At 39.1% G+C, this 22077-nt stretch overlaps 1 protein-coding gene and 1 pseudogene across 2 annotated transcripts; both read right to left on the reverse strand.

Moving 5' to 3' along the window:
- Positions 1 to 482: 482 nt before the first annotated feature.
- LOC132635053 (labd-13Z-ene-9,15,16-triol synthase, chloroplastic-like) lies at positions 483 to 8680 on the reverse strand (annotated as a pseudogene).
- A 1931-nt stretch (positions 8681 to 10611) lies between these two features.
- On the reverse strand, positions 10612 to 21393 carry LOC132635054 (uncharacterized). 2 transcript variants are annotated; one of them, XM_060351271.1, is made up of 6 exons: positions 20772 to 21393; positions 19695 to 19745; positions 18533 to 18618; positions 15671 to 17887; positions 14594 to 14644; positions 10612 to 13517 (listed from the first exon to the last, which is right to left on the reverse strand). In XM_060351271.1, exon 4 carries the CDS (start codon positions 17883 to 17885, stop codon positions 16356 to 16358), a length of 1530 nt encoding a protein of 509 aa, XP_060207254.1. In that variant the 5' UTR covers positions 17886 to 17887; positions 18533 to 18618; positions 19695 to 19745; positions 20772 to 21393; the 3' UTR covers positions 10612 to 13517; positions 14594 to 14644; positions 15671 to 16355. The 2 variants fall into 2 exon arrangements, with proteins under 2 accessions (XP_060207254.1, XP_060207255.1); XM_060351272.1 differs by lacking the exons at positions 19695 to 19745; positions 20772 to 21393 and adding an exon at positions 18802 to 19616.
- Between the last annotated feature and the right edge of the window lie 684 nt (positions 21394 to 22077).

Raw genomic sequence — 22077 nt, forward strand, 5'->3', positions numbered from 1 at the left:
ATTTTGGATGGACTAAAAAGGAAATTGTGCCACATAAATTGAGACGGAGAGAATATATTCTATATGGAGCGATCTTTACCCAATTTTTTTTACCAAAAAAGGAAATTTAGTTTCTAAAAGTTTAAGAGGGAAGATATTTTTAAGTTTCAAACAGTTTTTGTGATACTTGTATACAATTAAAGCAAGGCAATGCTGTAATTTCAAAATAAACAAATGATTCTGCTTAGAACTTCAATATCTCACTTTCAGAAGCTAGAAACTAGAAAATTATCTTTAGTAAGTTTCTTTCTTTTTAGACTTTTTTCCCCTTGAAAGTTTTCAGAAGACTCAATTTTCACATTTAGCCTAATCATATGCTGTTGGTGTTGATAATTTTGCAATCCGAGGTGTCTCCTTCTTTAGCTAAACCATAACTTTTAACCTAATCATATATTGTTGAAAGAATATATGTAGAAGTAAAGCTATATCACCATTCTCTCAGCTATTGCAATTCCAACTCATATTGCAACTAAGAAAAGAACAACATTATAGCCATAACCAATTTCAGAACGGCTGAAATAAGTACTATGGAGCTATCCTCCTTTGATATGATCATTACATTAAGAGCACATATTTTTATTTAAAATACAATGTACATTAGCTACCTCTTTAGTTATCGTACGATATTACACATTGGTACTAAAATTATTACAACCATAGGGCAAGATCATGTCAAGCCAAAATCTTTATTCATGTTCCCTATTATTTCTTGTTTTTACTGATACAGCTCTAACTCCGGTAACCTGGGAGTAGGGATGGCGAAAAGCCTTTTGCTTTTCTTGATCACGAGTCCAAATCCCTCTGAAAGGTCAACGTTTTCGCCCTCAGGGAGTTTCCAACCAAAGGAATGCAGCAATGAAGCCAATATAAACCAAGCATTTTTTCTGCCAAAGGAATGCTAGCACAAATTCTCCTCCCTGATCCAAATGGAAGGTACTTCATATTATTTCCAGCATAGTCTAAATTTGTCGAGCGACTCAAGAACCTTTCAGGCTGAAATTCCAATGGACTCTCCCACACTAGAGGATCCCTATGAATTGCATAAACATTCAAGAATACTTTAGTTCCCTCAGGTATTGTGTATCCACCTACTACAGCAGATTGGCTCAGGCGCTTTGGGAGAAGCAATGGTAATGCAGGGTGTAAGCGTAACGACTCCTTTAAAACTGCGTTAAGATAGTGCAGTTCCGATAAATGGGATTCTTCAACAATGTTATTCATCCCTACAACATCTTTCAATTCTCGTTGCACCTTTGCCATTATCTCAAGGTTATTAAGAAGCTCTGCCATTACCCACTCGACCATCGTGATTGTAGTATCAGTCCCATCTATCACAATGTCCTATAATGCAGAAACATATATGAAGTCAGGAAAAGGAGATTAGTTGTTGCCTGAATTTGATAATGCTAATTCTTCCTGTAGGGGGACGCGTTATTCATGGTTAAGTATGTGTATGTGCATCTTTTTAAGACTTTTTGCTAAATATGCTATTCAAGCATCTTGATTAAGAACTAAAAAGTGTTCCATTTTTCTTCACCATTTATCACATTATCCCACATTAAGTAAACATGATTTTGATTTTTTACAGTCGTGGTGTTTAGTCCACCTTGCATGCACCTCAACCTTGGTACCTCCCACTATTACAGGTGCCAAATAACTTCGCCCACCAAGGATTAGGTAAGTGGAAAGAGAAACCTAACATTTTTTGTCTATGCTTGGATTTGAACCCCAGCTTTCAAGGTTTGCACCCATTTTATTGACTAGACCATGCCCTTGGGTGTTTCAGTAAACATGATTAATAAGTTTGTATTAGACTCTTATTTTTCAGACTAATTTCTCGTAAAGTAATATGATGTAGTTCTCAGGATCACCAATTTTAAGAAACACGCAATGATATAAAAAAGCTATAGGGATTAGGGACCATATAACTTACCCCCAGGATGGCCTTTATTTGCACCAGGTCCACTGATTTACCAATATCTCTCTGCTCCATTAGCCCTAACAGGATCTGCATAAAATCCTTTTTCCCACTGCCCTGGATTTCACCCCCACTTTTGTTTGAAAGCATCTTCATGCGTTCATTTATGGCTGGCTCCAATATACTTTCAAACGACTTCAATAGAGCCTCCATCTCTTTCTGTATTCCTTGTAAATCAAACCTGGCAAGCATAGGGAAGAAGTCTGATATGTTTGGCTTTCCCATCACTTGAAGAAATTTGGTCACCAATTCCCTGAACTCAGCTCCATCTTTTCTATGCTTCTTCTTCTCCTCAATATAATTGCTGCCAAAGATCATACTCATGAGTCATGACTACATTCATTTCGGTTACAAAAGCCAATTCACCAATGTCAATGAGGCTGCCAATCTTGGTATGCACATTTCTGATTGTCTTTCTGACCTCTTGTCTCCGAAGGCTATAACACGCATCAAGGTTCCTGTTGCTTAGCATTTCGCTCACAAACAGTTTGCACATATCACGCCAGTGGGAGCCATAGGGAGAAAATCCATTATCTAGTCCACCATATGTGCCCACCAATCCTGCAATTGGAGGGTCACGATTGGCGAAAATGGAATCTTGATCACGAACCACTTCTTTGGCCAAGGATGGTGAGTTCAACACAACGCATAGTTTACTTCCTAGCCACAGCTTGTAAATTGGACCGTACTGTTGAGACAACTCTGTCAGCTGGTGATGCAAATTGGGGTGGATGAATGGCAAGAATCCCACAATTGGAAGGCCACAAGGCCCGGGTGGCAACCTGGATTTTTTCTCATGTGGTATATTTGAGGTCAATTTTTACCACAGAATTGTCAGGAACACAATTGAAAAGGTGAGACCTGCAAGACAAAGCACCTTTAAAGGTGCTGAAGCCATATTCAGTGGGAAGATAGTTTCAGCGCTTCTAACAGTAATCTCTGGAAGGGAACCAATTATTGGCTCTAAATGAAATGGCTCACAATGAAAAGGCTCTAAATCTTTAGCTCAATATATCCTCCTCGTCAGCACGTGTTATATATCACTTGTTCTTATCCAATGCGATGAACACATCATTTTAACTAGTGATTCCAAGGAGTCTGTGTCTTTGGTAGATTTGGAAATCCAAGTTGACAAGTATAGTGTCTAAAGTAAAAGATTAGGTTTTGTTTTCTTTTCACAAAGTCTCTAGAGGGAAAGATCCTTTATTATAATTAATGGCATTTACAGTGACACTGTATCCATTTAAGGAAAGGGCATGGCAGCATTTCAGCAGTAAGAAATGATAGCTGGATTGAACTGAAATGATAGCTGGATTGAACTTCAATATCTCTCTTTCAGAACATAGAAAGTAGTTTTTTTTTTTTGTTTTCACCCCTAGCTAAGTTTTCCACAAGACTCAGTTTTGAGTCTTTTGACTTTTCAGTCTAATCACACTGCATCGAATCTGATAATCTTGCCACGTTACAAACAGACGTGTCCGCCTCAGGAAGTTCCCAGTTGAAAGAAAATAGAGAGAAGCAAGTGGATGCTTCAACATTTTCTCATCCATGATAATTACACCAACCATTCTTTCAACTAGAGAAATACCCTTCTTTTTTTTCCGTCCGAAATCTTTCTGGGATTAATTAACTCCATTTTCCCAAACTGAGGGATGTCTATGAAATAACCATGTTTTAACTAAAATATGAGCACCTCCTGGAATACTGTGACCTCTGATAATTAATGACTTTCTTGGATAGTGAGACAACATATGTTTATAAGATGGAATAGAGGACGCAGGACGTGGGATGTTGCTCCTCTAGAACTTATGTGGATTACATGGATAGAGAGAAAACTAGGAGAGTTTTTATGAAATAGAGAAGGATTTTGTACAGTTGTGGAATAGCAACTTTTCCCTTATTTATTTTTGGTGCACCCACGAGGTTCCTGTTGGTATGGAAGATTGGGTGTCCTTTGTTCATGATCTCAGATATGGTAAAACATGTTTTGAAGGTGTGTCAGTTGCACCAATAACCAAGTCCTGTTCACGGTATCTGTAAAATGATTATCATGTACACAACATTCGGATTTGTAGAACTGTAAATTGTGGTTCAGTTCAAGGTTCAATGTTTTTATTCAGTCAAGAATTCTCTACTTGTAGTCTGAGAGTGTATTCTATAACTAGGTAGCAACAAACTGTTCAGGACATGATCTGATTCTTCTAAATCTATTTCTCATTCTTCAATAAATTTATAATTCCATAATTCGCTTTAAATAGATTTGAATCTCTTATTGTACTAACTAATTAAGATCTGCTATCATTATCACTTATCAGTACAATTTTTCAGTCCATATAGACAAGAAAAGAACAGCTGAAGGCAAATAAAAACTTGGCTACTCAATAATAATGCAATACTGACCATTATTGATTTGAAATGTAGAAAAGGAAAGATTGCTTGTTCACTTAGAAAAACACCTTCTTAGGGACTAACCAACATCACATGTAAAGAAAGTGACTTTTCATACATAGTAGAATGCAATATGACATAACACAGTAAACATACCACAAGCAAGGCTGTGAGTTCGGTCACGGAAAGAGGCACTCTGCCCATCACAATTTCTATCTGCAGTCTTTGATCAATCATGGTCTCAAATATCCTATCAAGTCTCTTTGCCAACACCTTCATCTTCTTTGTTGCCCAAGCCTGTAAAGAATAAACAGCAGTTGGAAGGAATTGAGAGGCCTGAGCTTAATAGGGAAACATGGTGGGGAAGAAAGTGGTGTTGAAAAGTGGAAGAACCAGTGTTTTTAAAAGCGAAAAGCTACAAAAAAGCAACAAGGTCCATGAGGCTTGAAGTGAAAAGCAAGAAGTATCGTGCATGCTTCTTTAAAGTGAATCACACAATTTTACAGCAAGGCCTTGTGATTGGGGAAAGGTCTACATTTGCCCTCCGTTTAAAGTTTGGGTCTACCTCCCCTTGCCATTAAAACTGACACACATTTGCCCTTATTTTCCAACTCAGCTAACACAATTACTTTAAAAGTTAAAAAAAAAAAAAAACATGTGATTTGCGAAATGGTTACATTTGCCCTTCGTTTAATAATTTGGGTTAATATTGCCCTTTCCCCCTACTACCCCATTTTGAACCTGAATTGATGCCTATTAAAACCACAAAATGCCACTTAGCAATTAATTAAACCCCCTCTATTTTACCAGTCCCCAATCGCCTCCCCTCTTTTCCTTTAAATTAAGTGAAAAAGATTCAATTTCAAATATTAACCATCAAACAGATGTACCCACAATGCAAAATACATTGAAATCCATGAATTAGAAAAAAAAATGATTGAAACAAAGATACAAGAATGAAATTCAAGCAAAAGCCTCCACAAAAGGAACTATAAATACCAAAAAAACAGACAGTTATATTGGATATACAAACTTTGGTTCCATGCTAAGATGACTTACCAATCGTGCCAACTATATCATCATGCTTTGAGCTAAAAGCTGTCAATTTCTTTGAGTGTCACCCATTCTTGGTTTTCCATTGTCTCACAACATAATTTTTAGCATTTTTGTATGTCAAGTACTAAGATACATTGCAGGAAGAGTATATCAATGACATCGAAAGATTAGAAAAGAAGCAATTGCAACTAAGAACAGAACAAGGTTGTAGCCATAACCAATTTCAGAACTGCTGAAACAAATCCTTAAATAAAAGTACATATTTTTATTTAAAATAAAAGTACATATTTTTATTTGCAATACAACATATATTAGCTGACTCTCTTATTGTGCAAGAGTACACTTTGATATTATACATATTACAACCAGTGGGCAAAATCATGCCAAGCCCCTTTATTCAAAATCTATATTTCATCTTCCTTACAGTTTCTTGGTTTTACTGATATAGTTCGAAATTTGGTAACCTGGGAGTAGGGATGGCGAATAGTGGCGTCTTTTTCTTAATGACAATCCCATGTCCATCTGAAAGGTCAACATTTTCGCCCTCAGGGAGTTTCCAATCAAAGGAATGCAGCAATGAAGCCAAAAGAAACATAAGCATTTTCTCTGCTAAGGGAAGGCCAGCACAAATTCTCCTGCCTGATCCAAATGGAAGGTACTTCATATTATTTCCAGCATAGTCTAAATTTGTCGAGCGACTCAAGAACCTTTCAGGCTGGAAAACAAGTGGACTTTCCCACACTTGAGGATCCCTTTGAATTGCATAAACATTCAAGAATACAGTAGTTCCCTCAGGTATTGTGTATCCACCTATCACTGCAGATTGGCTCGGGCGCTTTGGGAGAAGCAGCGGTAATGCAGGGTGTAAACGTAGTGTCTCCTTTAAAACTGCATCAAGATAGTGTAGTCCCGGTAAGTGGGATTCTTCAACAATGTTATTCATCCCTACAACATCTTTCAATTCTTGTTGCACCTTTGACATTATCTCGGAGTTATTAAGTAGCTCTGCCATTACCCACTCGACCGTCGTGATTGTAGTGTCTGTCCCGCCAATCACAATGTCCTAGAATGCAGAAACATACATAAATTCAGGGGGAAAGGAACTTAGTCATCGTAGGAACTTTTGTAATACTTGATTCTACCTGCAGGCAAAGGCGGATCCAGGACTTTAAGTTTATAGTTCTAAACCAAAATCTTCTTGTTTATTGGGTTATGGATACATTATTTATACATATTAGGTGAGTTTCTAACTATTTTTCAAACCTGTTTTGAAAACGCTTTTCTTGAGCCAAGGGTCTATCGGAGACAACTTCTCTACCTCACACAAGGTAGGGGTAAGGTCTGCGTACACTCTACCCTCCTCAGACCTCACTTGTGGGATCACACTAAATATGTTGTTGTTGTTGTTGTAGGTGAATTTTTAACTATAAATACAAAGTTTGGGTCAAAGCTATTGGGTTCTGCCGAACCCGTAACTTCTATTGCGGCTTCGCCCCGGCCTTTAAGGGACACAATATCAATGTTTAGGTATGAGTATGTGTACATCTTTTTAAGACTATTTTAGCTACTTATGTAATTCGAGCATCTTAATTAAGAACTCAAATTGCATTCTCATTTTTCTTCACAATTTATCGCATTGATCCGGCATTCAGTAAGCCTGATTAAGAAGTTTGTATGACACTGTTAAGTCTTCAGACCGATAACGTAATATGATGGAATTCACAGGATAAACAAGGTTAAGGAGAGGAAGGAAGATATGGAGAAGATATAGGGACCATATAACTTACCACCAAGATGGCCTTTATTTTCACCAAGTCCACTGATATCCCAATAGCTTTCTGCTCCATTAGCTCTAACAGGATCTGTATAAAATCTTTGTTCCCATTCCCCGGGATTTCACCCTCTCTTTTATCTGAAAGCATCTTCATGCGGTCGTTTATGGCAGGGTCCAATATACTTTCAGCTGACTCCAAAAGAGCCTCCATCTCTTTCTGTATTCCTTGTAAATCAAACCTGGCAAGCATAGGGAAGAAATCTGATATGTTTGGCTTTCCCATCACTTGAAGAAATTTTATCACCAATTCCCTGAACTCAGCTCCATCCTTTTTATGCTTCTCCTTCTCCTCCACAATATTGCTTCCAAAGATCATACTCATGACTACATTCATTTCAGTTACAAAAGCCAATTCGCCAATATCGATGAGGCTGCCAATCTTCGTATGCACGTTTCTGATTGTCTTTCTGACCTCGTGTCTCCGAAGGCTGTAACAGGCCTCAAGGTTCCTGCTGTTTAGCATCTCCCTTACGAAAAGTTTGCGCATATCACGCCAGTAGGGGCCATAGGGAGAAAATCCAATATCTAGTCCACCATATGTGCCCACCAATGTTGCAATTGAAGGGTCACGGTTGGCGAAGATGGAATCTTGATCACGGACCACTTCTTTGGCCAAGGATGGTGAATTCAACACAACACATAGTTTACTTCCTAGCCACAGCTTGTAAATTGGACCATACTGTTGAGACAACTCTGTGACCTGGTGATGTAAATTGGGGCGGAGAAATGGTAAGAATCCCAAAATAGGAAGGCCACGAGGCCCTGGTGGCAACCTGGATTCTTCCTTGTGTGGTATCTTTGATGTCCATTTGTACCATAGAATTGCCAGGAACACAATTGAAAGGGTGAGAGCTGCAAGACCAAGCTCGTCTAAAAGTGCTGAAGCCATGTTTAGTGGGAATATAGTTTCAGCGCTTACAATACCAATGTTTGAAAGGATGCCAATTATTTTTAACTTCACAATGAGATGGCTTAAAATCTTTAATGAGCTCAATATATCCTCCCAGTCAGCAACGTGGGATATATCCCGTCTTTCTTAACTAACACAACCATGTTCTGGAATATTCTGACCTCTGATAATGACTTGCCTGAACAGTGAGGCTTGCAAAGTACGAACGACGTTCAGGGTCAAGAAATAGGAGGTTTCCCACCACAGGCAACCCCTACATGCCTGATGCCTCAGGGGCCTTTATCAGAGTTGTTGCCAGGAATCCGAGCATACTTGGATGGTCCAAGGATGAGAAAATGTAGAATAATAATTTGTGGTTGCAGACAGCCAGTAATAGTTAATTTTTTCTCAAAGCAAACAAAAGGGATCAGGACAACAATGTTAGAGGTCCAGAATGGAATACAGATTTTGTGGTACAAATACAATGATGTATAAAGAGGATCTTTAGTTGGTTTCACAGTGTTCAATTAATTTATTACTCCCTCTGTCTCAATTTATGTGATACACTTTCCTTTTTAGTCCGTCGCAAAAAGAATGATACATTTCCTTATTTGATAACAATTTAACTTTAAACTTTATCCTTTACGCTTAACGAGATGATCTATAACCACATATATATCTTTGGCTTATTTTAGGCCACAAGATTCAAAAGCCTTCTTTTATTTTTTAAACTCCGTGTCCAGTCAAACTATATTACATAAATTGGGACGGAGGGAGTCTAAAATAATTAAATGCTACCGAGTTCTTCTCCGTTGATACTGATATATGGTCGTTAGGTTGTCCCACATCGGTTGTGGAATAGATCTCCTTATATGGTCTTGGGCAATCCTCAACTCATGAGCTAGCTTCTGGAGTTTAGTTAGGTCCAAGATTCATTTCTTTACAATGATGACATAGACAAAAAAAGGCCTCCAGAGTCGATGTAAATTGTGCCAGTACAACAACAGTTCAAGAATTGTTCATCAATTATCCTCTTGAACCAACCATTATCGAGGGAACAAGGAAAGTAGATGAATATCTTGCTGATTATGACTTTAACCAAGCTCAGGCCCTTCATATAATTTTGAATTTAATTAAGGGAAAAGGGTCAAAAATGCCCCTCTACTTTGGAAAAAGGTCTCCATTACAGATTTGGGTCAAAAATACCCCTCTCGTCATTAAAGTTTTCAAATATACCCGTCTTACAGAAATACCCAACATAACTCAATTTCATTTTTAAACCCGACCCAACTACATAAAAAAAACTCATATGCAACCAACTTGTTCCCAAGTACTACATTTGGAGCCACTAGGCACAGTAGCGGGTAACCCATATGGGTTTTTTATTTAGTTGGGTTGAATTTAAATGGAGTAGGTTTAAAAATGAAATCGGGTTATGTTGGGGATTTCTGTTAAGACAGGGGTATATTTGAAAACTTTAATGACGGAGGGGTATTCTTGACCCAAATTTGTAATGGAGGATATTTTTAGCCCTTTTCCCAAAGTAGAGGGTTATTTTTGACCCTTTTCCCTTTAATTAATGAAATTGGAACTAATCATAATGTGCAGAAGATAGTACTGTTGCAGGAGTTAAAGAGAAATCTGCTAACCAAAGAAAAGCTAATTAGATATTTTTACTTGAGTTGAGAAAATTCTGGAATGGATCTACTGAAGTACTGGTAATTCAGGCACACTAAATTGCAGGTTTCTATTATATTCTTGATTTTGACCAACTGTATAGAAACCTTTGAATCAATTTCCGATAGATCCCATTTTCAGGGGACATATTTCCATAGTCATTGTACGAATAACCGTTACCCGAAACATCATTCTCTACAAACACATTGTCATACAATAGCAGGATCTCTCTGCATTGTTATAAAAACCATGAGATCCTTTAGGAAACAACGTATCTTCCCACAATGCATGTCCTACTATCTTATCTTTGCCCACAACCGTCTCTAGTTTATGTCGCAATTTCCTCAGGACCTCAGGTTTGTTCATAATCTCAGCTATGGTAAAATCTGTGTTGGAGGTGTGTCAGTAACACCAACAATCAAATCCTGTTCGCGGTATAAAATATTATCACGTACAACAAATTCAGATTTGTAGAACTGTATATTGTGGTTCAGCTCAAGGTTCAATGTCTTATTCACATCCAAGAATTCTGTACTTGTAGTCTGACACAATTTTTTGACTCTTCCCTTAGTGTATTCCAATAACTAGATAGCAACAAACTTTCAGGACATGAACACATGAATCTGATTCTTCTTAAATCTATTTTTCATTCTTTAATAAATTACCAATTTCATAATTCACTTTCAATAGATATGAATCTCTTTTTGTAACTAATTAAGATCTTCGATCATGATCAGTGTACGCTAATTATTCATCCATTTAGATAAGGTATGAATGGTTGTAACACAAACGTAAACTTGGCTACTCAACAATAATGCAGTTGTGACCATTATTGATTTGAACTGTAGAAAGGGAAAGATTGCTTGCTCACTTAGAAAAACACCTTTGTAGGGACCAATCGACATCACATGTAAAGAAAGTGACTTTTCCTATATAGTAGAATGCTATATGACATAACATAGTAAATATACCACAAGCAAGGCTGTGAGTTCAGTTACGCAAATAGGCATTTTGCCATCCCACCATTTCTGAGTGTCCATTTGCAGTCTGTGATCAATCACGGTCTCAAAGATCCTATCAAATCTCTTTGCCAACCCCTTCATCTTCTTTGTTGCCCAAACCAGTAAAGAATTAAACAGAGGTTGGAAGGAATTGAGAGACTTGAGCTTAAGAGGGAAAAATGGGATGGAAGAAAGTGGTGTTGAAAAATGGAAGACCCAATGTTTTTAAAAGCGAAAGCATAAAAAGGTAACAAGGTCCATGAGGCTTGAAGCGAAAAGCAAGAAGTATCATGCATGCTTCTTGAAGCGAAGCACACAATTTATAGATTGCCCTTGTGATTTGCGAAAATGTCTACCTTTGCCCTCTGCTTAAAATTTGGCTCAACCTTGCCCTTGCCATTAACAAACTGACACATACTTGCCCTCATTTTCCAACTCAGCTAGTGGAAGCATTAAAAAGGTCTAACAATGACCTTGTGGGTAGTGAAATGGTTACTTCTGCCCTTCACTTAATAATCTGACTTAATATTGCCCTTTTTCACTAACTGCTTTTGAACCTCCATTTATGCCTATTAAAACCACAAAATGCCACTTAGCAAATTAATTGAACCCCCTCTTTTTCGCCAGCCATTAATTAAACCCCCTCTTTTTCAGCAGCCCACACCCTCCCCCTTTTCCTTTAAATTAAGTGAAGAAAAATTCGTTTCAAATATTAACCATCGAACGGATGTACCCACAATGCAAAATACATTGAAATCCATAAATTAGAAGAAAATGATTACAACAAAGAAATCAAGAATGAAAATTCAAGCAAAAACCTCCAAACGAAAAGAACTACAAGTACCAAAAAACTATAAATACCAAAAACTTACACTTATATTGGATATACAACTTTGTTTCCGCGCTAAGATGACTTCCCAATCATGCCAACTATATCATCAAGCTTTGAGCTAAACGCTGTCAATTTCTGTGAGTGCAACCCCATTCTTGGAACTCCATCTCCCCATTGAGTACAGTCTCACAACATTTATTTTAGCATTTGTATGTCAAGTACTAACATACGTTGGAGGAAGAGTATAGAATTTTTTTTTATTATTATTTTTTTAAAAAGAAGCAATTGCAACTAAGAACAGAACAACATTTTTTTGCCCTTTGTTAATGAAATATTATTAGTCCATCAAAGAATGTCTGAGCCAAGCTCGAAAAGTAAGAATGAAGTTGTGTCTGAGTCAAGCTCGAAAAGTAAGAATGAAGTTGTCGGTCAAGAAAGGGGAGGTTTCCCAACAGAGGCAAGCCCCACGAGCCTGGTGCCATCCTCATGGGTCCTTTCCAGAGTTTCAGACAAGAATCCCAGCACACTAGGGCGATCCTAGGATGACAGATAATGTATCACACTAGGATGGTCCAAGGGTGACAAATAATGTTGAATAACAAATAGCCAAACAATAATAACAAATTGTGGTTGCTATCAACCATCAATATTTATTTTGTAGTGAAGCAAACAAAAGAGATCAAGATAACAATGTTAAAGGCCTGGAATGCAGACAACATGTATATAAAGGATCTTTGGCCGACACTATCAACTGTATTATTTTATAAAATAATTACAATTTAAATTGCAACCGGCTTCTTCTTCATTGATACTGATATATATTGATATTGACAAGAAGGCCAGGATGCATCTTCACTTTAAATTGGAAAAAAAGTTGACAGTTGCTTACATAGAACACCTTAGAAGTTAGACAGGACCAAGCAACATGACATCGAAAGAAAGTGACTTTTACTATATAGTAGAAAATGCACATAACATACCATAAGCAAGGCAGGAAAGAGGCATTTTGGCATCTTCTTCATCATTCATTTCAACTTCAGCAAAACTTGCCAAAAATCCTTTCTTTCTTTGGGATTGTAACCAGCAAAATTTGCAGTCCTTGATCAATCATGGCCTCAAATATCCCACCCATCAGATCTCTTTGCTTTCTATATTGCTCCTGGTTTATTCAACAAGTCAACCATGGAAAATTCTATAGAGTTCGAACTTGTGTCAGTGATTAGTGGCGGAGCTAGAAACATATACAAGGAGATTACAAATATGCTATAACTAAAACAGTTTATGTCAAGGGGATGTTGTGTCACGACCCAACCCCGTCGGCCGTGACTAGTGCCCGATCTGGGCACCCGAACCCATCTATCAAATATTATCTCAAATTCTATCAACTCATTCTAGTATATGGCGGAAGCCGACAAGGCTTTATTTCAAATTTAGGTAATTTCCAGAAAAATTTCGACAGAGTTTCCTTTGTTTTACGGACTATCCAATATACCCTGCACGCAGAAAATACCAACAAAAGCCACACAGGGCTAACCAAGCAATATATAAACATACGCGGACCGGCCGCCTCGGCGTATGGGATCGCCCAAACGACATGTACATACATCCATACAGAAAGACCCTAACCCACAAACATGTCCACAGACCTCTAAACAGACCGACATAATCATATGACGGGACAGGGCCCCGCTGTACCCATGAACGAGAATATATATATACAGTAGTGACAGACTATACCAAAAGATGGGCTCTGGATAAGAGAGCGCTCCAAAATAGGAGAATAAGATCCTAAGCGGACGGATCAGCAAACCTGTCGTCGGTACCTGCGCGGCATGAAAACGCAGCCCCCGAAGAAAGGGGGTCAGTACGAAATATGTACTGAATATGCAAAGCCTGAATTACAGAAACAAAATCATAACTGGTACAGAACGTACAGAAAGTAAATAGAAAACCCAAAGTATCAGATATATATTTTCAAAACATGCAGAGTGTGTACAGAAACATACGTCACATCAAATCCGGCCCCTGCCAAGGGACTCGGCAGACAGAACGTGGCCACCCTCCCGACGCTGGTGCCACAACACAGAAGAATCAGAACAGGGGCATAACCCCGTAACATAATATGTCATATCAGATGGCCATAACAAATCATATCAGAACAAGCGTACATGGCACAGCATACTCCACAAACCCATGTACGCATATACCTGCCCCCTCACATCGAGGCACGGCGAACAATGCAAAGGATCACGCTTGACAACATATCCTGGCCCGGGCTCAGTGGGGGAAACATTGAGGCATCCACGAACGGAGTAGTGAGAAACTAAATGCACTAAAAATACCATATATATATTTCCAGAGACTCAATGAGGCATATCGAATGTCAAATCAAATCAATGAAATCGGACGGAAACATAGTAAGTAAATTTAGATGTCATAACGGGTTACGGAGGCATAATCTATCCGAGATCGTTTTCAAGATTCAAAACAATTTATAAGACTTAATGAAATATTTAAAATAATTTTTATTTAGTAGATAAAGGAGTAGTTAGAGTATCTCTAACGAAAACGCTCGAAGACAAGTCATAGACACATAAAGGGTAAAATTGGAAATAGTGGGCCCACCTCGGAACCAATGAAGCGGTGGGCTCAAATTACATATTTTTAAGCTTATGGGGTCACCTACAAAGGTTCTAGGACATTCCATAACTTCGTAAGCAATTTGGAAAAAAAATTCATAATTTTTCATCAAAGCATACTTAAGGAATTCAATTCTATTGAATGAAAAAGCGACGATTTCAAACGCGGATTCTGATGGACAGAATATTCCCCGAGGCGTAAATCCAAGCCTAGTACATCTAGGACATGCCAAGAGAAGAATCGGGATAGCTTTACATACCTTTCTTGCCCTTTACGCTTGCCAAAACTCAAATCCCGTTTCGTCCAAAACCTACAAATGGTCACATTTACCAATTTACTATTCATAAGACTTAAAATTTCAACCTTAACCAATTCTTGTCTATAAAAATTTGAGCAGCATCTCCCCTATATATATATCATCCCCGAGGTTAAAACTCGGCTAAAACAACAACAACCATACCAACAACAATATATACAACATCAATAATCGACTAGGAACGCATTCTAGCGTAAATAGTCTTATTTTCCAAATAATGCGACAATTCCAAATCCAACTTTGCACTTACAACCCGATATCAATATTTTCATATTCACATACTAATATAAGACCATTCAAACATAAACCAAAAGTATTCCAAGCTATATATTCAATATTCAACAATTCCATCAACTTCCATATTCAATCCAAAATTCTTATATATGCAACAAAACCATTCCAACACATTTTCTACTTACTAATTCATCTCCAACAACAATCTACACTTTAACAACTTCATTATCTTAATATCATAAAATCACATTAATGTGTCATAATTCTCTACATTCCATTTTCATGTCAACTTCACTCATATAATCTTCCTTTGCATTGTGAAGATCACAATAACACAACTAACATGTTAAACAAAATAAATCCAACATTATCTCAACAACATATACCACACGGCCAACATGGCTTCTTTCCAATTTCATCCAATTTTCATTCAACTTCCATAATTTCATAAAAACTACATTAAAATCACATAATTTCCTATAACCAATTTCCATGCTAATATGGACTAGCATCCTTCTAAATTCACCAACCAACATAACAATTCACATATAGCTATTTCATAATTTTTATTTCCGTAATGAAGTCGAAATTAATACTAACAACATCAATAGCAACATCCTCCACATTCTACAAGTTAACTACATTTATTTTCATCCAAAATTCTCTTCAAATCTCATTCCATAATTCACAATACCAACTGACGAATTTATATCGCTATTTTTCCCGTTCTAATCCGTTAAAACTTTAAATAAACTTGTTAGCAATGAAAAAGAACCTACATATTACCATAAGTAGGCAGCCACCACGTCATCACTCTCCTCTTTGGTTGATTTTTAGCTCAAATTGAAGACAACGTAGCGTACAACACTTTTCCCTTCATGGGCTTCGGGATTCGGGGCTCGGATTTTGGTCAAAATTGTTTTTTTTTCTCTCCAAAGCTCCTCTCTCTTTTTCCAGAATTTTCTGGTTGTTCCTGGTGTTAAAATGATGAAGAAGGCCGAAATTGGCACTTATAAGGACATGGGTAATGGGCCTAACCCGGTTGGGCTCGGATTGGGCCTAGCCCACTGACCTTTCTGCCTTAAAACGTTCATATCTCCTTGTACCGACGTCACCTGGGAACCCACGACCTATGGATGGAAAGATAATTCAATTATCTACAACTTTTACTTCTTGGTATTTTTCCAAATTCCAAACATATAATACCGTTTTGGCCCCCCAAAGTCAGGTCACCCGAAAACGTTTTCTTAAAAATATTCGTTTGGAGGACTTCCACTTTGATTTGGCCCAAGGGTCCTTCTTGAGTTGTGTTTAACTTCACATATGTGATTCATATAATTTGTCACATGTCCCAAAAAAAATCTTGACGTGTGGGCCCCACCTCAACTTACAATTAATCCGACGTTCAAAAATACGGGATGTAACATCCTCCCCCCCTTTAGAACATTCGTCCTCGAATGTTAAATTAATCTTATAGGGTCTTGTAAGCATTTTGGGGAAAATATATCACATAGTAGAGGCTAAATCTGTTAATACACTTATATTTCGAAAAAGACATTAGTATACCTGTATCCGCGTTTGGTAGCGCCTCCGGGTCCTGTCGACTAGTCAAGGCATAGATGCGGTTCGAAGGACCGCTTGAACTGGGAGCCCCGCCACGACCTCTGCCGCGGCTTGCTGATGTCGACGTACCCTGCCCCGCAGGGCGCATGGCTATCGAAGGAGACGATGACCCAGCGACTAATCCGGTAGGCTGCGCTGCACCTCCCAAATTACCCTTATACGGACACTCTCTCACAGTATGGCCCTGACGGCCACAAGAATAACAAGCACCTGTAGCACGGTAGCACTCTCCAAGGTGGTATCTCCCACAATAAGAACACTGAGGCCTGGGTGGCCTCGTCTGACCGGAACTCCTGTCTACCCGCGAACCTGAAACCCCGGAGCTCTGGCCTGCTCCTAAATACCCTGGGCTATCAAATCTCCTGCCTGAGAACTGCGGAGGTGTGCTCTGTGCCGGCTGGGAAGAATGCCTGCTAGACTGCTGCTGCTGCTGAGGCTGCCCACTCCGAAATTCCTCAAAATACCCAGATGATCTGGCCCTCTTGGGCTGTCTCCGATCCTGACTCCTAACGGGCTGATGACCCCTGTGCCGGTCCTCCATGCCCTGAGCGTGCGCCTGAATCCGGGCAATATCCATATCGGGCTGAGCGGCCAATACCAAGCAACTGTCGACAAAATAACGGTCCAGCCCCATAATATACCTGTGCATCCTGTCAGCCATAGTAGCTACCACAGCAGGTGCATATCGGGCCAATGAGTCGAACTCCATACTGTACTCTCGAACACTGCAGCCCCTCTGTCTCAGCAATAAGAATCTGTCAGCCCTGGCCCGCCGTAACTCCGGAGGCAGAAAATGGCTAAGAAAGGCCTGAGAAAAATCATCCCAAACTGCTGGGGGAGCGCCGTCACCTCTGGATAACTCCCATGACTCGTACCAATTAGCCGCTACATCATACAACCGGTACGAAGCTAACGTGACTGACTCTGTCGCGGAAGCATTAATCAAATGCAAAGTGCGCCGCATCTTCCTGATAAACTCCTCAGGATCCTCCTCGGGCTTTGTCCCGAAGAACTCTGGAGGATTACAGGTCAGGAACTCACGAGCTCTCGAACTGTCACGTCTGTCTGCACGACCATCCCCAAGTCCGTGCCTATGAACCTGCCCTGCTACCAGTCTGGTCAACAATTGGACCGCATCTCTCATAGCCCGATCCTCAGCCCCTGGCTGTGGAGCTGGAGGCTCAGGTACTGGAACCTCTGGAGCTACTGGTGGAGCTGCCCCAGACTCCTCTGATGATGAAGACGTAGCAGAGTCTGCTGGCCGGGACGCAATATCACGCATCATCTGAGCAAGGGTCCGAGTACCCTTCTGAGCCCGGCTGGTCTCTCCTACCACGCCCTTTTTCTTCTGGGCAGCCGTCGCCTTTTTCGGAGGCATCACTGAAAGAAAAACAACAACGGATCAGGACAGAATCATCCTAATAGCACAGCTCTATCGCACGATCTAAGATTTCGAAAAAAAGAAACACCCTAAATGTCCTGTAGCTTCCTGTTTATAGATGTGGTGCACAACACACAGATAAACAAGACTCTACTAGACACGGTCTGTAGACATTCCGAGAACCAAACCGCTCTGATACCACTTTTGTCACGACCCAACCCCGTCGGCCGTGACTAGTGCCCGATCTGGGCACCCGAACCCATCTATCAAATATTATCTCAAATTCTATCAACTCATTCTAGTATATGGCGGAAGCCGACAAGGCTTTATTTCAAATTTAGGTAATTTCCAGAAAAATTTCGACAGAGTTTCCTTTGTTTTACGGACTATCCAATATACCCTGCACGCAGAAAATACCAACAAAAGCCACACAGGGCTAACCAAGCAATATATAAACATACGCGGACCGGCCGCCTCGGCGTATGGGATCGCCCAAACGACATGTACATACATCCATACAGAAAGACCCTAACCCACAAACATGTCCACAGACCTCTAAACAGACCGACATAATCATATGACGGGACAGGGCCCCGCTGTACCCATGAACGAGAATATATATATACAGTAGTGACAGACTATACCAAAAGATGGGCTCTGGATAAGAGAGCGCTCCAAAATAGGAGAATAAGATCCTAAGCGGACGGATCAGCAAACCTGTCGTCGGTACCTGCGCGGCATGAAAACGCAGCCCCCGAAGAAAGGGGGTCAGTACGAAATATGTACTGAATATGCAAAGCCTGAATTACAGAAACAAAATCATAACTGGTACAGAACGTACAGAAAGTAAATAGAAAACCCAAAGTATCAGATATATATTTTCAAAACATGCAGAGTGTGTACAGAAACATACGTCACATCAAATCCGGCCCCTGCCAAGGGACTCGGCAGACAGAACGTGGCCACCCTCCCGACGCTGGTGCCACAACACAGAAGAATCAGAACAGGGGCATAACCCCGTAACATAATATGTCATATCAGATGGCCATAACAAATCATATCAGAACAAGCGTACATGGCACAGCATACTCCACAAACCCATGTACGCATATACCTGCCCCCTCACATCGAGGCACGGCGAACAATGCAAAGGATCACGCTTGACAACATATCCTGGCCCGGGCTCAGTGGGGGAAACATTGAGGCATCCACGAACGGAGTAGTGAGAAACTAAATGCACTAAAAATACCATATATATATTTCCAGAGACTCAATGAGGCATATCGAATGTCAAATCAAATCAATGAAATCGGACGGAAACATAGTAAGTAAATTTAGATGTCATAACGGGTTACGGAGGCATAATCTATCCGAGATCGTTTTCAAGATTCAAAACAATTTATAAGACTTAATGAAATATTTAAAATAATTTTTATTTAGTAGATAAAGGAGTAGTTAGAGTATCTCTAACGAAAACGCTCGAAGACAAGTCATAGACACATAAAGGGTAAAATTGGAAATAGTGGGCCCACCTCGGAACCAATGAAGCGGTGGGCTCAAATTACATATTTTTAAGCTTATGGGGTCACCTACAAAGGTTCTAGGACATTCCATAACTTCGTAAGCAATTTGGAAAAAAAATTCATAATTTTTCATCAAAGCATACTTAAGGAATTCAATTCTATTGAATGAAAAAGCGACGATTTCAAACGCGGATTCTGATGGACAGAATATTCCCCGAGGCGTAAATCCAAGCCTAGTACATCTAGGACATGCCAAGAGAAGAATCGGGATAGCTTTACATACCTTTCTTGCCCTTTACGCTTGCCAAAACTCAAATCCCGTTTCGTCCAAAACCTACAAATGGTCACATTTACCAATTTACTATTCATAAGACTTAAAATTTCAACCTTAACCAATTCTTGTCTATAAAAATTTGAGCAGCATCTCCCCTATATATATATCATCCCCGAGGTTAAAACTCGGCTAAAACAACAACAACCATACCAACAACAATATATACAACATCAATAATCGACTAGGAACGCATTCTAGCGTAAATAGTCTTATTTTCCAAATAATGCGACAATTCCAAATCCAACTTTGCACTTACAACCCGATATCAATATTTTCATATTCACATACTAATATAAGACCATTCAAACATAAACCAAAAGTATTCCAAGCTATATATTCAATATTCAACAATTCCATCAACTTCCATATTCAATCCAAAATTCTTATATATGCAACAAAACCATTCCAACACATTTTCTACTTACTAATTCATCTCCAACAACAATCTACACTTTAACAACTTCATTATCTTAATATCATAAAATCACATTAATGTGTCATAATTCTCTACATTCCATTTTCATGTCAACTTCACTCATATAATCTTCCTTTGCATTGTGAAGATCACAATAACACAACTAACATGTTAAACAAAATAAATCCAACATTATCTCAACAACATATACCACACGGCCAACATGGCTTCTTTCCAATTTCATCCAATTTTCATTCAACTTCCATAATTTCATAAAAACTACATTAAAATCACATAATTTCCTATAACCAATTTCCATGCTAATATGGACTAGCATCCTTCTAAATTCACCAACCAACATAACAATTCACATATAGCTATTTCATAATTTTTATTTCCGTAATGAAGTCGAAATTAATACTAACAACATCAATAGCAACATCCTCCACATTCTACAAGTTAACTACATTTATTTTCATCCAAAATTCTCTTCAAATCTCATTCCATAATTCACAATACCAACTGACGAATTTATATCGCTATTTTTCCCGTTCTAATCCGTTAAAACTTTAAATAAACTTGTTAGCAATGAAAAAGAACCTACATATTACCATAAGTAGGCAGCCACCACGTCATCACTCTCCTCTTTGGTTGATTTTTAGCTCAAATTGAAGACAACGTAGCGTACAACACTTTTCCCTTCATGGGCTTCGGGATTCGGGGCTCGGATTTTGGTCAAAATTGTTTTTTTTTCTCTCCAAAGCTCCTCTCTCTTTTTCCAGAATTTTCTGGTTGTTCCTGGTGTTAAAATGATGAAGAAGGCCGAAATTGGCACTTATAAGGACATGGGTAATGGGCCTAACCCGGTTGGGCTCGGATTGGGCCTAGCCCACTGACCTTTCTGCCTTAAAACGTTCATATCTCCTTGTACCGACGTCACCTGGGAACCCACGACCTATGGATGGAAAGATAATTCAATTATCTACAACTTTTACTTCTTGGTATTTTTCCAAATTCCAAACATATAATACCGTTTTGGCCCCCCAAAGTCAGGTCACCCGAAAACGTTTTCTTAAAAATATTCGTTTGGAGGACTTCCACTTTGATTTGGCCCAAGGGTCCTTCTTGAGTTGTGTTTAACTTCACATATGTGATTCATATAATTTGTCACATGTCCCAAAAAAAATCTTGACGTGTGGGCCCCACCTCAACTTACAATTAATCCGACGTTCAAAAATACGGGATGTAACATGTTGGTTGAACCCTCTGTTAGGTGTGGAATTGGCCAAACAAGTCAATTCTTTTGTTCACATAGTCGTGATGTAAGCGCTTACCTCATGATAGTCGTGATGTAAGCGCTTACCTCATCATAGGAAATTCATTCCTATAAATAGGTAGCTTATGGTTCATTTGTAAACACACCAAATTGAAGAAGACAACACATCCCAAAGAGAGAGAAAAATCTAAGAGAAATACTCTTAGTGAAAGGCCTAAGTAAGAGAAGGTCTTTGAGAGAATTTTCTGTGGTAAAATTCTTGAGTGTAATTGGGATTGGGGTTGTGAGGTTGAGTGTTGTAAACACTTGTAATATTTCTTCTTTAATAAGATCTGCAGCAGCAACGTGGACGTAGCTCTCACATTGAGGGTGAACCACTATAAATCTGTGTGTGCTATTTATTCTTCGCTTACATCACGGCGTAAGTAGGTTCTGTCTAAGGAGGTTGGTATTTAAGTGGTCCAGCTGTGACCCTCCAATCTTTCCTGGGAACCTGCTTACTAAGGTCGGATTTGGGATTCAAATCCTAACAACTGGTATCAGAGCAACAGGTTGTGTTGTGATTTAGAAACGATGGGAGGCGAAGATGGTACGATACACGGCATCGGTAAATTCGATGGTACAGACTTTGCGTTCTGGAG

Source organism: Lycium barbarum, chromosome 4 (assembly GCF_019175385.1).
Source record: "Lycium barbarum isolate Lr01 chromosome 4, ASM1917538v2, whole genome shotgun sequence".
Taxonomy (NCBI): domain Eukaryota; kingdom Viridiplantae; phylum Streptophyta; class Magnoliopsida; order Solanales; family Solanaceae; genus Lycium; species Lycium barbarum.

What these genes read in the sequence shown, in the direction of transcription:
- LOC132635054 (XM_060351271.1), bottom strand. Translation starts at nt 17,885, where the DNA reads ATGCCTCCGAAAAAGGCGACGGCTGCCCAGAAGAAAAAGGGCGTGGTA.